General features: G+C 41.7%; 1 protein-coding gene and 1 long non-coding RNA gene across 5 annotated transcripts in view; both read left to right on the top strand.

Moving 5' to 3' along the window:
* Positions 1–5298, top strand: part of LOC148883837 (MAM domain-containing glycosylphosphatidylinositol anchor protein 2) — a 121243-nt gene extending 115945 nt beyond the window's left edge. For 3 of the 4 annotated variants that reach the window (XM_089021478.1, XM_089021477.1, XM_089021479.1), the window contains exon 18: positions 253–5297. In XM_089021478.1, coding sequence (XP_088877604.1) covers positions 253–341 — 89 coding nt within the window. In that variant the 3' untranslated portion in view covers positions 342–5297. Of the gene's footprint in view, positions 1–252 lie in introns of all 4 variants that reach the window. The other variant, XM_089021476.1, reaches the window with a different exon arrangement.
* A 1179-nt stretch (positions 5299–6477) lies between these two features.
* The window catches only part of LOC148883838 (uncharacterized), a 30476-nt gene continuing 19455 nt past the window's right edge, over positions 6478–17498 (top strand). The window contains exons 1-2 of the long non-coding RNA XR_016118556.1: positions 6478–7939; positions 8158–8201. This is a non-coding gene — a long non-coding RNA (uncharacterized LOC148883838). The remainder of the gene's footprint in view (positions 7940–8157; positions 8202–17498) is intronic.

Below are 17498 nucleotides of genomic sequence, written 5' to 3' on the forward strand. Positions count from 1 at the left end.
TATAGCTATCCGGTTAGCTGGCTAGCTTTCTATCTATTTGAGTTACTTCCGGGTATAGTGAATGCTGGCACGTGTGGCTGCCGCTGCTCACCCACAGAAAAAGTGAGAAAAAGTGACTGTAAAGTGACCTTGAGAGTTTGGAAAGGCGCTTATAAATGAAATGTATTATTATTATTATTATTATTATCTTTCCCAAAAGCAAAGGAATGTCGCTTGACTCGATTGTATATTGCTCCCCCCCCCCCTTTTCAGACCTCAGTGCCATCGCTCAGTCTACTTCTTTGCATATATGGCTGCTTTGCATCACCATGGTGATGACCCTCCTGGAGGGCCAAAGGTGACCCTTCCGGTCGTCGTCTCAAGAGGCTTACCTTCAGACATGCCGTCTGTGAGCTGTACCCTCGGCATCCCGTCACCAAAGATTCACGTATCCCGAAAGCGACGCCCCCTCCCCCCTCCTGCTCCCCTCCAAGCCTCAGTGGACCGCATACCTGTTAGGTACGGAAACGAAGACATGAAACTATGATTTAAGAAAAAAATGGAAGAAAAAAACATAGACGTGGTCATTTTTTGGATGGGTTGGGGCGGGAAAGTGCAAGCACTCTTTGGTGCGAGACTCTAGAACGAGCACAAAGGGTTCGCTTTGGTTCTGCATCAAAGGAGGGGCAGTTTGTAAAGCACAAGAACAATTTCATGAAGTTCTATGAATTTTAAAATATAAATAGATATCTATAAATACGTATATCGTTTGCAAGGCAGCCGAATATAAATGCTGCTGACATTTTGGAGGAGGAAATTGAATCAGACCTTTCTCTGTGTATCTTTATCTTCATTTCCCTTGCACCAGATGCCAGTTGCTTGTTTGTGTTTTTTTCCCCCATCGGCCTCGTTTTTTTTTTCCTTTCTTCCCTTTATCTGATTGGTGCTGTTCTGATGAAAATCAAGACCTCTGGCAACGTTTTGCCCCCTTGCCCTCAATTCCTGACTCCCCCTCCCATGGCTGCCTATGTACTTTTTACACTGTGCCCACAAGTCCAAGTGGCCAACCGATGGTACGAAGTCCGAACGGAAAAAAAGGAAAATCGCTGGAATGACAGCAGGATGACAGAACGTGCAAGGGGAAAAAAAACAAAGGTCAAAAAAGTCCACAACATGATTGATTACGGGGGCGACGCTTCGATGAGCGAGGCCTGACACAGGCGAGTTGCTCCGCCGGAGACAAAGAAGAAGCCACTTTTCTTTCTGCCATGAAACGAAGTGCCTTCAAAATTACAATGCGGAATCGCAAGCTCGGCTGTCGCGCAACATCGGACGCACACGTCCATTCTTCATCTGATGGGCTATTTTCTACATGCGTCTCTTTTTGCCCCCCCTCCCCTCCCCCCGGCCCATCCATCCCCTTCCCCTTCCCCACACAAGTGCTGACGGGGTATTGAGTCTTGTAGGGACCATTTGTTCGGCCGCAGGCTTGGAAACGAATCAAGAAAATGACGGCTCTGGATATTTTTCCATGGATAAAGACATTTGTTGGATTGACTACCTAACCGAGGTAGCTTTTTTTTATTTTAAATCAAAAACAAAAAAAACCTCTGGCGAAGCGCTCGATTTCCCCCACCATTTTTACGACAACATTAGCAAGAACACAAAAAGAAGTGAACCATAATGAGAATAAGGATGATGATAATAATAATGTTGATAATAGTCCTGATATTTTATTACTCAGCGAGAATGTTTCTCCGCTTTTACACAAACTGTGAAAATGTTTGACTGTGGACGATCTACCTGAGACCATAACCTTAACCAGCGGGGATTTCTAAGAAATGTATTGTACAAACAAACAAACAAAAAAAAACAAGAAACAAAGACAACAACAAAGAAAATAAGAACATTTCCTGTTCATTGTTGTTTATGAGAAAATGCTTTGAGAACTTGTCAACCTGGCCCCCACATAACCCCGCCGCCCCCGTTTCTATTCTTTCGTCTCCCATGCATTTAGGTCCTACCCAAACGGATGGAAGCGTTTGAGATGATGCCAATCGTGAACGTTGTATAATTTGTAAATGTTAAAGAATCTCTATGGCAGAGGTTGACGATCAAGTGTTTTATGTTGGCATCACGGAAGCACAACATTTGAGCTAAAAAAAATGCATTTTTATGATTATTATTTTTGCACAATCTCGAATTTAGTCAAAATTCATGCTAACATTTTTTTTCCAGTTCATAGAATGTTCATCTTCGACTTAAACTACCACATTTTTTGGACCATAAGGCGCACCTTTCAATGAATGACATTAATAAAACCTTTTCCATCCATAAGGTGCACCGCATTATAAGGGGCACCTTCAATGAATGACATACAGTATTTTAAAAGTGTTTTCCACACATAAACCGGAACCGGATTATGAAGCGCATGGTCAGTTTTTGAAAACATATTTTCTTTTAGGTGTGCCTTATAGGGCAGAAAATACGGTAATTTAATTCGGCTTCTCCCAAAACGGTAACAGCAGGTCCTTGATTGACACTTGCGGTACATTCATGTGTGGATTCCCTTTCCCAAATCTGTCAATTACACTAACTGAGCTTTAAAGTAACTTCTAGGTCATCAATATAAAACCAATTAAAAAGACAAAGTGCGGCAGTAAATAAGTAAAATGTATCAACTTAAAATTACGACAACACCATTGTTAGCCGTTTTGTCTTGGGAGATCTGCAACTCTAAATTTTGTATGGTTCCCAAATAAATCTTTGCTCCAGAAGATGAATACCTTCAGGGCGGCAGCAAATCTAACCAAACGGAAGTCGAAATTTGCTGATTCGTAGCGCACCGAGAACCTGATATGATGATAAATGTCTTGAGCAAAACCGGCACAATGATAGGCCTCTTGCTATCATTATTTTAAAACAATTCATCCTTGTGTTGATGCTCCCACAAGACTCCGCTCATAATGAATGTCGAGTGGGTGGGGGTTGGGGGGGGGGCATTTTGTTTGCATTCTTTATGGTAAGAAACTTTCCACATCCAGAAGTTGGTCAAACTTTTTATGCGGTATCTCCTTGCTATCATCCGTTGCTTATATACAACGTCGCGGCTCATGAAGAGTAACAACATTTGGTTTAGGGATGGCCCGCAGCACTGTGTCCCTCTGGAATAGCTCCGCCCCTCCACACAACACCAGTGAAATCCCATTTCCACATTCGGAACAAAAACAAAAGCAATCTGTCGTTAGCTGACCAGAGTTGAGAACCATTGATGCAGTATGTTCCCAAATAGGACCTCTGACACTGAGGCAGCAAGTGCGAGAAACCATTTTTGTCTTTCATGGGTATATGTACCGTTACAGCCCCAAATCCTCTACTCTTAACTCATTCACTGCCAGACGATGTGCCAAAATGTTTCCACTCCAGTGCCAGGGTTTTTGTCATTGTCACCCGAATCCTAGGACCCACAGAATATTGAGTTTTAGGACTACGTAAACATTCAATGCAGCGTACGAAACCTTAGACTCTCTTCTTTCATCAGAAAAGAGTTAATTCTTAAATTATTTGGGTCTGGGGTTATATGAGCTTGAAATGAGGGTGGTTGTCCAAAATACAATGCCATATGTACATACATATTGGTTTATATAGCGCTTTAACAACAGCTGAAGCTGGTGCAAAGCACTAACATGGAAAAACGATACATGCTACCCCCTTGTGGAAGGGTAAAACATTGCCAGGTCTGGCCAGCGCTTTATTGGCACCCAAGCAAGAAAAAAACAAAACCCGAACAAATTCAGGAATGTCGCTCTACGTCTTATTTTCCATTCTTGAATAAATTCAGGAATGGCAGTATTTTTTTTTTTTTTTTTGAAGTTGCACATATTCCTACAAGGTTAATGCATACCATCCATATAATTTACTAGCTACACTGTAGTTGATGGGAAAGACTATAAAATGTTCATCATTGACAAATGAGGAAAAACAAGTGCAAAGTGGAGCTTTCAATGTCACTGAGGTTTTGCCATTTCTGTCAAATGCTTACATTTTTTTTCCTCCTCAAATATCGCCGTAACATGCTTTGAGTAAGCCTGAGGCATTTCATCCAGTATGTGTTGCTTCGTTGACAAAGCGACGCTCATGTGACAAAAATAAAAACAAGACAGTCTTTAGTATCCGCACCAATGCCAACTGTTCTCGATGAGTTGTTTTGGGTCAGGTATGTGTGCCCTGTCGAGATATGAAGTGGAAATTGCTTTTTTTTCTGGGGCCCTGCAGAAAAAAAAGCATGACACTAATTGATTTTGTGTTGCACGGTTGCCATCTGCTTGGTGGGCGGCGGGGATGCGCTCCTGCAGACAGGAATAGCGCTTTCTTCACCAAGGCGCTCCATTCGCCATGCTCCGCCCGTTACCTTGGCGCCAGATAAATTGGACGAGTTAATTAAATATTAGGGCTATTGACGATGAAGGGAAGGAATAAGGATACCTTGCCATATAACACTCTTGAGTTCCGGCTTTGATGGAGTCGTTTGTTAGGAGAGCGACTTGCCGCTCACTGAATCATTATAATATCCCAAAAGCGAAGGAAATCAGTGCGTTTGTGAAATCCAAAAGCAACAAAGAGCGGCCGACAAGCAATCTTTCAAATTTGAAACCATGCCAAGCCTACTTGAAAACTTTTTAGCATCATTCCTGATCCGAGGGAGTCTCAAGTGAACTAGCGATGCCAGCATTTCCCTCGTCTCCTTATCAATCTCGAAAAGGGCTGAGCCACATTGTGCCATTCATCATGCTACTTTTTTTCCACCCTCCAGCCTCTCAGTGTAACCATCCTTTAATTATCACCCGCGCGCCAAACCCCTATCCACTCAACTGTCATTCTTCTCTGTTTTGTGCTCGGTATTCAGACGACAATCGGGCTCCCCCATCGCGGTCCTTTGGATTTATCACTCATTTGTATTACCATACCTGCAACTAATGAGAGAAATTAAAAGAAAAATGTTTGATATGTCATGTGGAACACATTTGTTGGAGTTGAGATTTTTGTTTCATGACTAAAAGTGCATTTACAAAAAAAATGGTGCTTCACAATGGCGGGAGAAAGAGACAAGTTGAATCATGGCTTTGCAAAATTCATTGCATTCAGAATCTGAATTGTCCCACAATAGTGAAATTTGCTAATGTTAAAACGGTTTGAAATTTTGGACATTTGTGTTTTTCATCATTTAAACCAGTTTCAAGCCTCGCAGCAGTCAAGGTGTTCAAACTTGCAAAGTCACAACCTATTCCTAGCTTGGTGTGCTAACACATTCAACAGTTTCTAACTGGTGCTAAACTGAAAATCGAAAAAGATGGGGGAACAAAATATTTTTGTTCCGTTTTAATGTGGGTCACAATGGAGGAAAAAGAAAACACAAACATTTTTAACATTTTCCAATGCTGTAAAAATGTGTTGAATAATTAAATAGATTATATAAATAGATTTTCGTCATAACCTGCGATACACGTTTTTAATAGCAGGATGGGATGCCAGGTAGGTGCCTGTGGAAAAAAAGAAAGCAAAACAAAATAAAGCAAGGTTTCACGTACTTCCTGTGACCTCTGACCTTGTCTTCAAAGGTTTTGCTGAAAATATGATGCAACATTTACTTCCAGAGGAGAAAAAATGCCATCCTTCAACTGGACCAAAGACAAGAAAACAGAGTAAAGGGACCGCAAACAGGTGAAATGATTCTGAAGCGACATGGAATTTTCAACGTTTATCCTTTATGCCCATTCTTTTTATATGTTTGATATATTGTGCACAGCAAAACTGTAAAATTCAAACTGCCATTTAGTCTTTTCACAAGGCTCCTATTTTGAACAGCTTTGCCTAGGAGTGTTGCAAAAAGCAAGACTGTTTTGTTCAACCCAAATGTGTGTTCTCAGTGACTATCATGGCTACATCGAGGAAAAGGTTTCTTTATCCGTCATCTGTACTTCGTTGGATCTTTCGCTCCTCATCCGGAGAGCTTCATCAGTGAACTAAAGTTGTGCCGGTAACTCTGGCCCTATGAATATATCTCCTTATTCATTGCCGTATATACTGTATATATTAATTTAGACCATGCTTACAACAGACTTCTTAGGTTCTTACTATGCAGGCTTAGTCATGCTAATGGGGTGATACCAGAGCTAATGAGGCAATCAGAGCCAGGCATAGTACATCAGACAGACCAAACGAAGTAATCAGATTAGCGTCGGGGAGTAGTCTACTGCTGCCCGAACCTTAGAGCAGGGACCTACCAAAGCAGAGGTCTGGCACTGCCATCTCTGTCCATTAGGGATATATATATATATATATATATATATATATATATATATATATATATATATATATATATATATATATATATATATATATATATTCGTCAGCGATCTTTCAACTGTCCCTATATATATAGGGACAGTTGAAAGATCGCTGACGAAGCTTTTCGGATGAGGAGCAAAACGTCCGACACCTTCAAAGAAGTACAGATGATGGCTGAAGAAACATTTTCCTCGATGGACCACTCCTGTACGACCGAGAGCTTATACAGACCTATCACGGCGACTGACTCGCCGTTTTCACAAAGCAAACTCTGCATGTAAGTCTTCTTCAAGCAATTCTCTGCGGGACATCGCAGAGTATCTGCACTTTATGCTCAGTCATTTTGGGCTCTGCGGGTGCTGGATCGGCTTAGTGTGGATTGCGAAGGGGGCGGCGGTAGTTCTTGATGATCGACTGGCGGCTGTCGCAACCTCAGCCCGAAGTCGGTTAACGAGCGCCATTGCCACCATGAATGTTAATGAGCTCCTCCCAGCAAGCTTGATCCAATCTCGCAGCATCTTTTAGGAGACATAAAGATGACATCCATCATGGCGCATCTGGCTCTGAGGGGGAAGGGCGAAGCATTTCTCCCTGCGCTTGACTGAGTGCTCGATTACGCTCACTTTTCATGCTCAGAAATGTCTGCATGCATGATATCGGAATTGCTCATGCTTGTACATCAACATCCAACGTTGGTTAGTTCTTCTTTTGCATCCCACTTGCGCCTTTTCGGCAGCACGAATATGCCAGCACTGTTTTTGATTTGGGAGGAATTTTGATTTAGATTTCAGTGCCATTTGACTGTCTTCGCTGGACAGCTCTGGGGCGATTGTACTTTTTTTAGCACCTTGAATGGGCAGCATTTTCACAGCCCAGCTTTGTTTAGATTAGAAGAAAGGAGCATAAACCCAGAGCACCGATGTATATGTGGAACTGTCGGAATTGAAGCATATTTACATGGGACAGGAGATGTGAGACAATCTCTTTTCGTCAATGGATGCGACAACTTTGCATTTGCTTTCAACATTTAGCTTGTAGCAGACCTTTTGTGCTTAAGATTGAATGACTGTGTCTTTTGTGTTGTGTCACATTTGTTATTTATTTTGTTGTTTTTGTTATTTTCACTTGAAGATGGTGCCGCGAGGGTGGCTGCCTATACAGCACGTCCTGTATTTTGTTTTCCAACTTCTTCCTTTCCTTTCCACTTACTTTCATCACGTTGCTGCTGTGAAATGTGTGGTGTTGCACTACTGTTGTTGAAACAATTGTTTTAACTCTTCGTTTGACCTTTGTTTGATTCAAAATGTTCCACCTGCTTACCAATCCCCACATCCATTGTTGTTTTTCGTCTACTGGTGAGTACATCTGAGCTTTTGGCAAGGCTGTTCCCCACAGTCCTCTAAGCTACCTTGAACCCCCCTTTAAAAACCTTGCCTTTCGACAGTGGTGCAGCCGCTGGGCCGCACCGTAATGCCGATGCTGAGGATGTTCTCCAAAGCATATTTGAAGAAGTGCTTCAAGATATGGCTCCCCCGAATCCGTCACGAGGAAGTCAAGACGTCAATGAGCCTTCTTTAACACGCCACAAGGGTCATTGAAAAGTAAAACCAAGGTATTTGATTTCCCTGGATAAAGTACTTTTTCAAGTGTGTATTTGTTTGTTTGGCATTAACTTTGTACATTAGCACAGGAAGTCATATAGTACATCCAGGTGAAGAATGAAGAAAATGATACTGTACCATAAATAATGTCGTGAAATATATGTATATAATAAAAGTGTTTCTTGGACCTTGCCGCAGACCTGTCTCTTTTTTTATTTTTTACCTCAAGGTGCATTCATTCCCGAGGCCACTTCCTGCAAGAACTTCCATAAGGTATGTTGTTAACATATTTCTTATTTTAGTTGAGAAATGTGCTGCATTGCATTTTTTATTCAAGACCCCCTGTTTCCCCCCCCCCCGAGGAAAGCTTGAGATTGTTATTGTTTTGTGAGCCGCTGCGTTTGTCAACTTTGTTCTAGTTAGCCACAGGGCCAATCCCTGAGGCTACTTGAATGAGAAAGAGAGAGCGAGAGACCAAGCAGGATACGCTTGCGCCTGTTTAGTGACTCACATCACTCAATGTGTTGGAGTTTTTTTTTTAACAATGCAATATAAATTAGAATTAAAACTTCTAGCAAGATTTAAATGTATTTTCTCCATTCACAAAGCTAGTTAGTTGAATCCGATAATTGTCAAAGCTAGACACAAAGTACTATCAAAACAAATAGTAACTACGAAAACTGTAGAATTACCCCCTAAAAAAAGAAAAACATATATATTTAAGAACCCCATTTTAAAACTATGAATGGAAAGCTGCATTGTGTGTTTTGATTTGGATTTGATTGGATTAGCCTTTATTCGTCTCACAGTGGAGAAATTTACATTTCACAGCACCAAAGTGATGAAAGTAAGAGGAAAGGAAGAAGTAAAGACAAAATACATAAGCTGCTGGAAAGGCAGCCACTCTCGTGGCGCCATCTTGAAGTAAAAAATAAAATAAAATAAACAGAAATCCGCTTCAATTCCAAGCTGCGACAGTTCCATTGTTATTTTTTTTTAATCTGAGCAATTGTGTTGGATAAAAGCAGGTGCAACAATTTGTTTTGTCCGGTTGGTGTATTCTGGGATTTAATATATATGCAGTGTGTATAACCCCCTCCAATCCCCCTTTCACAAATAATAATAGTAATCCTCTTTTGTTGATATTTTGTCTGTAATCGAGCCATAAATACCACATTAGCGCATTTGTTCCATTCTATCGCAATAGCTGCTTGAAAATGTGAAGCACATTTATCAAACAGAGGGGGGGAGAATAAAAAAAACAAGAGTTGCGTGCAGAATCCAAACATTGTTGCCGCTGAAAGAGATTTCACAGTGTTCCTGTAAACTTAGCGAATGTGGCCTTTTTAGATGCGTTCGTTTTATCAGGCGTGACCCACCTTCTTTATGTGCAGATAAAAAGACCCCCCACCCCACTCATACACACACATACACACACCGCCACCATAAAAAATTCAGATTGTTGCCGCGTCTGATAACCTTTAGTAGCTTGTGGCCTTTTAAAAGTACCCAGAGCTCTGAATCACCGGGCTCCCAGCCCCATTTGTCCGCCCTCTTATCGTCATCCTCTTCCAAAGCCTCTCATTTCTCCGTTTCGGGCTTTGCGAAGTTGACCTCAAGTGCTACATTAGAATGCACACCTGGCGTCTGACCAGCTGAACAATGCCATTTTACATTACGCTCTTATTCCCTTTCCTCTTTGCCGCGGCGCTGTGTTTACCGGGGGCCGCCGGTTTGCTCCCAGCCTCCCGCCGACGGATGGTGAAATGTCACAGAATTCTAATGGGATGCTAATGTTTCTGCGATGAGGGGCTATGTAGGGTTGAGGGAATGGGGGTGGATTGTGAGAATCCTTCAATTGGCATCTCTTCAGCTCAACCAGCTTTTTCAAAACGTGACATGTTGCATTAGCGTTGCCCGACGTTTAATCAATGAAATGAACTAAATCGCGGCTTGTCTCGAAGTCGTCAACACTAATGTGACTTTGGCTCATGTGATCGAATGACATCACGGGAGGGAAATGCAAAATCCGCAACAAATTAGGTGATGTCGACTAGCATCTCGAGGCGAATACCATACGACAATTGCAGTGGCGGGCCATGCATGTCACTCCTAGGCCTTCAGTAGTGCTATGTCTGAATCACTCCACATCTGCGGTGGTCAGGTAATAACTTTTGACTTGAAGAAACTTAAGAAATACTGTCATTAACCTGTTCAAATTTTTACTATGAATGTGTGGATTCATGATAACCTCATAAAATTGCAATATTATTTGCTATTTTGCTAGCTTTGGAACTGTCCAATCTTTCTGAATTATGTCCATCTATTCTTGAAAGTTTTTTATTAAATTCCGCCATTAAATCAACACAACAGTATATTTGTCTATGCAGTTCGCTATCGATGGAGTGCTAGCTATGGCCAGTATGCACTTATCACTAACAGCTAGTGATACTATGATTGGCTAGTGATGAGCCAATCATGTGACTAGGCAATCATAATTTGCAAAAACTCTGACGTTTCCAGCGCCTTCCAGCACGGCCTTGGGTTGCACACTCGAGCTCTGATTGGTTAAAGCAATAGCTTCATCGCCATTGATTGTTATGCTCCGGAGCCAGCAGAACTTATTGTGAAAGTGTCGAGGTCGATTTCTGACCCTGGTAACAAATAATGGCTGAAATGTGTTTGGTTAAATGCTTAAATACGAAAACACACAGCTGGAAGCATCACAATAGGGGAAAAGCAATGAAAGGAAACTGAAAGACAATTTGAAATTATTTCATAAGAATCTCTGGACAAAATATAATTGACATCAGTCTGTTATTCAGATATTTTTAGGCCAGCAGAGAAGACCTCGCAGGCCCTGACGGCCCACCACTGATAGACAACATGTCCGTTCGCCTCCTTCGTGAGGCGAACGGGTTTGGCTGGACAGATTTTACTCAATAACATCGCCACCTACTGGCCTGTCATTCGTATCACTGGACTGTAGTCATTTTGGCAGGATAGCACTGGAGTCTTTTTGACAACGTTTTAAAAAATATTCCCCCTCTGGACTTGATGCTTGTCAGGTCAGCATACACCACCGCCACGATGTATGACCGCAATAACTATTAATGAATCCCTCTGTGACAGTGTCGATCATAACCGAGCATCTTTATATGTCCTGTCAAGGTTTTGACACATGCCCTCTGATGGATTCGGTGCCAAAGAATCCTCAGCGCCATCTGAGCTCCGTTGACATAATTTTTACGCGTGCCCTCGGGAAGCAGCCGCTCGTCAGCGAGCGTACCCCGTCATAGGCCTCGAGCCCGCCGGGTCTTGGCTGAGACATGTGTGTCATGTGATAAAGACAAGAAAGACCCGCTTGAATCGTGGCCTCTAGTGGGGGGCTTCATACGGGCACACGAGAGCCGCACCGGACATCGGATTGCACTTTGTGCCTCGGTGCTACATCCGACCTTCGAATTGCACTTTGTAAATCAGAGCTAATTTCTGCCCAATTCTACAGCAATGATTATATTGTCGTACGGTGTCCTATAAAGTTGAGTTAGTGTGAGGTTACCTTTTGAAGGCTATATAAAATTACAGGGGCACAATAAATATGTTGCTAGCCGCGGTAATAATTAATCAGGGGATGTTTTTTTCCCCCCTGATGATGGCACACAATGAAAAAGCCAATAAATGTACTTGTTTTTATGATTATTTCTGCTTCATAATGTGTTTATCATTCAGTCAGCAGTTTTCAAAGTTTTTTTTTTTTTAACTGGAGGCAAAAACATTAAGAAGTTATGAAACACCAAATTCACTCTTGATAGGTTTTTCTTCAGGCGCTTTTTCTACCCCGGAATGGATTCTTCAGACTAATCATGTACCAAAAGTTGAAATGGCTTTTGACATGAGCAAAGAACCCCTTTTTGTAGTTCACTGAACCAAATTCTCTTGAGATTTGCTGACCCCACGCGTGAGTAGAGTTGTTTTACCCTTGACTCGTATTTATTTATTTTTCCTCTACAATATTTTGCTCACGTTGAATTTGGAAGGTTGCATTCGTACAGAAAAGGAAATAATCTGATGTCATTCCATTTCAACCTCGGGTCTCCGCCGTACACGCTCCCCCTTTGTCATTTCTGCGAATGAAACGATCCCTTTACAAAAGTGCGCAGGAATGAAGACAATGGCGTCCATCGTGTATCCGCGTCACGTTCATCACGTCTGAATGGTTTTTTTTTTTTCCCTCTCCCTCAGCTCACAGCTCGATCATTGCTTGTAGACCTAATTCAGATAAAGTGATTTGTTTACTCTCACAATAATGTTCCCCTCTCTTGCGAATGAGAACACAAATTGAAGATAAAACAATGCGATGTATATCTTCCACCTGATCCCAGCCGATGCTAAATTGTCACTGTGGTTTCAGCATTCATTATTATTTTATTTTATTTTTAAGCAAAACCTCAACCCTAAAAAATATATTTAAAACACATAAAAACCTGTGAATTGTAGACCATCCTATATTTTGCAATGCAAATAATATCACTAAAAAACAGGTGCCAATCTCAATGTCAGAATCAGACTCATCTATATTGGCCAAGTATGTAGAACACAAGGAATGTGTCTCGGGTACAACACACAGTACTAGTATCATCATAAAAAAAAACATGACACATCAGTATGGATGACACTAATAAAAGATAATCTAATCTAATATAACCAAATTCCTTAATTTAAGTGGTACCTCTCAGGATAACTGAGACATTGTGCAAAGTATCAAGCAGACAGTGATTCAAGTGACTACAGAGCTGGAGCTACAATGATTATAACGGGATGCTGTTCCGCAGGGTTGTGCATGGATCGGTAGCGCCGGCCTGAGGGGGGGTCGCTGGAAAAGGTGGTGAGCAGGGTGCGGAGGATCTTGTCTTGATTCTTGCAGTGTTTGAGAGTGTGTAGAGTTGTGCCAATAATTTTTTTCCGCCGTCCTAACTGTCAGTTGAAGTCGCATTTTGAAGTTCCATTTTTTTTGGCGGCCCTGAACCAAACTGTGATGGAAGAACACAGGATTGATTCGATGACTCCTGTGGAGAAATGTTGTTGCACATCCTGTGGCAGGAAACGTCAGAGAAAGCATAAAGGCCATCTTGAAAGAAAAACAAAACAAAAAAAAGTTGGATAGTGGGTCAGAATACAAGGGTGTAGTTGAGGAAAGTAGCGTAAATAAGCGCAATGTCTTGCAATGCTGAACCGCAATTGATTTTTGGCATGAATTGCACTGTTACTCTTTTTTTAACTTTTTAATCAATTTTTCAGCATAACATTTTTTCTGGTCGTTTTACATTCTGTAATTGTCATTCTGGGCTCATGGTGGACAGCGACGCTAGGCAATCGAGAGGCAGATGATGATGAAGAAAAAGGTCGTACATGTCAATGCAATACCCCTCTGCCCTCTTCCTCCCTGCAAAAAGGCATTGGCGATGATGACAAGGTCCAAAGGTCATGTGTCATCACACCCAGTGAGGAGACCAGGGATGCGGTTTGGCGCTCTTTATCTTGAGGCGGTCAATCGTTCATCAGCAGCTCGGTCAAGATGAGGTGAGATTTCTACTGCAGGTCCAATTAGAATTTAATGGTGCTATCAATTTTTTGGGGTGGGTGTGGGGGCACCATTTCAATACACTCATATTCCCAGATGAATCTGTTTGCTCTGGGCGATTAATCAATGTTTTCAGTCATTAGATTTAACTGCTTCCAGTTGAGTTTGGTTTGGAGTTGTCTGAGCTTGAAGTGGGGGCAGCTGTACAAAAGGCAAATACTTCACGTCATGTGTTTCAACTCATTGACTCCAATTCACGAATGTATTCGGGAATTGAAAATATGACGTAGAATGCTATTCCTGAATTTGTTCGGGTTTCGTTTTTTCATGCTTGCGTGCCAATAAAGCGCTGGCCATGGCCTCTGGCAATGTTATTTCTTTTCCACAAGGGGCAGCATTTCCCTTCTTTCCGCGTTAGGGCTTTGTTCCAGCTTCAGATGTTGTTAAAGCGATATATAAACTATGTATGTATTGCATTGTATTTTGGACATTTCAATCTTATATAACTCCAGACCCATATAATTTAAGAATTAACTCTTTTCTTTCTCATGAAAAAAGTATTAAATGTTTATGTGGTCATAAAACTCAATATTCTGTCGGTCCTGGAATTCAAGTGACGATGATAACAACCCTGTCACTTGTGTGCGCACATTTTTGCACATGTCTGGCAGTAAATGAGTTAATTCCCGAATAAATTCTGGAATGGCACTGAATGAGTAAAATGGCTTTCAATCTGGCAAACTTTGAAAATGGCTGGCAGTGAATGACTTAAATGCACAACAGAAAAAAAACTTCCCCTTATTTGTTATCCCCTGCAAACTCCTGAAGGCGAGGAAATGAAAAGCCAAACTTGAGTCATTTGCACTCTGGTGAGGTGAGGAAAACAATAGTTTCGAATCGGAAATCGTATTGTGGGAAACAAAATTGGAGATTGAATTTTAAGGCAATATCGCCTAGCACTACCTTACAACTCCATACTCCCCCCTACGCCCAATGTAATATTTTTTCTTCCATCTCGAACAGAACACAATGGATCGATACCGGCGCATTTTGCCATTCACTTTTGGAGGTCGGCCTCTCCTTTGCTCTTCAAATAACATTGCGGCTTCCAATGCCTGATGGAATAGATGCTATCATTTATAAGACAAGAGAGAGAGAGCAATGTGTGCAGCCTAACGCTAATTAGCTTTTATTGTCATCCGAGTGAAATATGAACACTCCCCGGCACGTGAAGGATAGCTCTCTGCAATCGGGTCTTCAAGGGCAATAACGATAAGCTCTTGTCTCTTGCTAGTCAAACAATGCGGCGATGTCATGAGGCGGGAAGAGCAACTCTCTTGTCTTTATCCCGGCGGGGTTCTTCTCAATGGGGGTGGGGAGGGTGCATGTTGATGTCACGATGGTTGACCCTACTATTTTCAATGTATTTTAGAAATAAATTGGCTCCACGCTGTAATATTACAAGCATATCTGGTCAAATGTTGTCTCCAACCATTTTGTCAGGAATATTTTTTAGCGTCTCTTCAATTACCGCTTAGGAAGTCAGCTCACGCTATCGACCTGACCCGAGCTGAAAACCCAGAGGACGGCATACGCATTGTAGCATTCCAAATCCACCCCACCTGTGTCGGGGGAAAAAAAACAGAAAATGTCTCGCAGCAGCTGTCAGATCTGTCAAAAAAAAAAGATAAAACAACAACCCTGTTCATCCTGACAAAGTACGAGAAGGTGGAGCTGCGAGAGGCAGGTTGCCTCATGTCAGGTGCGTTCAATTGACATCTCCAGCATGCCCGACCGATGCAGGCAAGACAATCAAAGTGTGAGTGACACCGCCAAAGAAATGATCAGAAGATGCTTTTTTTCCTCAAATCTTTGCACTCCACAAGTATAGAAGGGTCAGTGCACCCGCCAAGCAGAGAGTCGATGAATAATTGGACACCTGGAGGCTGGCAGAACCAGAAATAGCTCATTTTGTGTGGACAGCATAGGTCACAACAAAGCACGATGAAGATTTGCGCAGGGGAAAAAAACATGTTCAATAATAGGAAAAAAAATACCAGTTTAAAGAAGTACTGTCTCATGAAAGACATCTTGGATTTGCATTTGCGGCCACATAAATGATTTGGCAGGCCAGATTTAGCCCCCGTGCCTTGAGTTTGACACCAGTGTGGAGAGGTACGATATTAAGCCCGGAATGTCAATCATTGTTGGCTTGGGCTGGGCGAGGTGGGGCTAGTCTCTTGCAGACTTTTTTTAATGTATACTAAAGCGATGTGTGGATACTAAACTAAGACTTGTTACAAAAAGAATGTTATTTTTCTAATTTATTGATGTAGATTTACTGTATTTCTGTGTTCTTGCCTCTTTCTGTTAAAGGACATCCGACGCCTTTGGACAAGTTGTGTCCATAATTTGTAAAATCGCTTCACATGACTTCTACTGAGCGTATTTTACAAAGATTCCACCGCATATAGCTATATTTTACGTTTTAAGACTTGCGCTGAATATTCAGGAAGTCTTGTTTTTGAGTTGGTGACGATTCCTGACGTCACGTCACGGAAGGAACGGCCTTGACGGAGAAAGGACACACAATCCATTTTGCGGTACTTTGTTTGGTCTGAAAACTTTGTGTTGATCCGTGTTGATGGCGAAATTAGAATGAAAACACATAAATAACGCAATGGTGAATCGCGTGTTGCACCGAGACAACTATTTGATATTCATTGACAAAAATTCCCAGGAGATAAATCAGCACATTTCCACTGAGCTTTGTTGCCATCTTCTGCATTTTTTGGGTGCTACATTTCTGTCCTGACTGCTCGAATTGATACGGGAGGACTTCTTTAATCGATTGCAAACATGTATGCTTTCCTCCTCAAAACTATTTGAATCATATTCATAATTGGATGAGTAACAAGAAAGCATCTTCTCCGAATCTCAAGTCATTGTTTGGATTCTCGAGCAAGGCAAGACGTCTCGGCGTGACATCACGAACAAGGGGGCGGGACCTTCTGAAACGGGCCACTTCCGGGTTTAATTTGAAGTAGTTTTTTGACACTTTAAGTCATTTTTATTGGTGTTTTGCATTTGACTAAAAATATCATCCTGCGTGTATTGGGTATTTTAGATGCTATACAACGTTTTTCTGATGTCAGTTAGGAAAACGGTTGTCCTTTAAAGTGCCAGGCTTTTTAAGGTTGCTGTTGCTGCTGTGGTTTGTGGCACAACTTGTCAAAATGACGGACAACCTTAAATTTTATTTGTTTTTAATTTTAAACTATAGAAAATAATTGGTTAATGTAACCTCCACAGAAATATAAAAGATGTAAATGTTTATACAGTCTTGTTTAACTTATATTTATTTTCCAAAGTCTTTCATTTGTTACAATAAATCCTGCCGAGTCCTCACAAATGACGGACTTGGGCCTGCGAATCAAGTTGATTGGTCGGGCTCAGGTCGTGTCGGCCTTTAATACCCACGGGTCGGGTCAGGCTGGATTTTTTTAGGCCCGATTTTACCGCTACAGGTGGGGAGATGAACTGCTGAAAGTGGATAAACCAAATCAGCTTCCTGATAACGCGAGTGGAAATAATATAAAATAATAACATTCTGGGATTGCTTTTAGTAAAACGGACTGCATCCTGCTAACAGCATGAACTTAAATCACCCGTGAGAAACATTGCACTGTTTTGACCATGAAAAAAGGGGGGGTAAACAACACACAACAGCGATTTGATGTCGGAAAGGGTACGCTCGGTCAACTAGGCAACACAGCGAGGCCTTGAATACTGAGTTTTATTGCTCTGGGAAGATAAAAACCTGACACGCGTGCAAAACTAATTGAAAGCATTGGATCTTCGCATTGTGTTTTCACGGCCAAAAAAAATACAATGTCGCCAGGCGTGACATGAGGCTCGCTACTGGAGTGATGAATATCGTCTCCAACAGAATAAACACGCCAGCGTGTTGGCATGTCGGCAAAAAC

This window comes from Hippocampus bargibanti, linkage group LG19, assembly GCF_051943395.1.
Source record: "Hippocampus bargibanti isolate YZ-2025 linkage group LG19, ASM5194339v1, whole genome shotgun sequence".
Lineage (NCBI taxonomy): Eukaryota > Metazoa > Chordata > Actinopteri > Syngnathiformes > Syngnathidae > Hippocampus > Hippocampus bargibanti.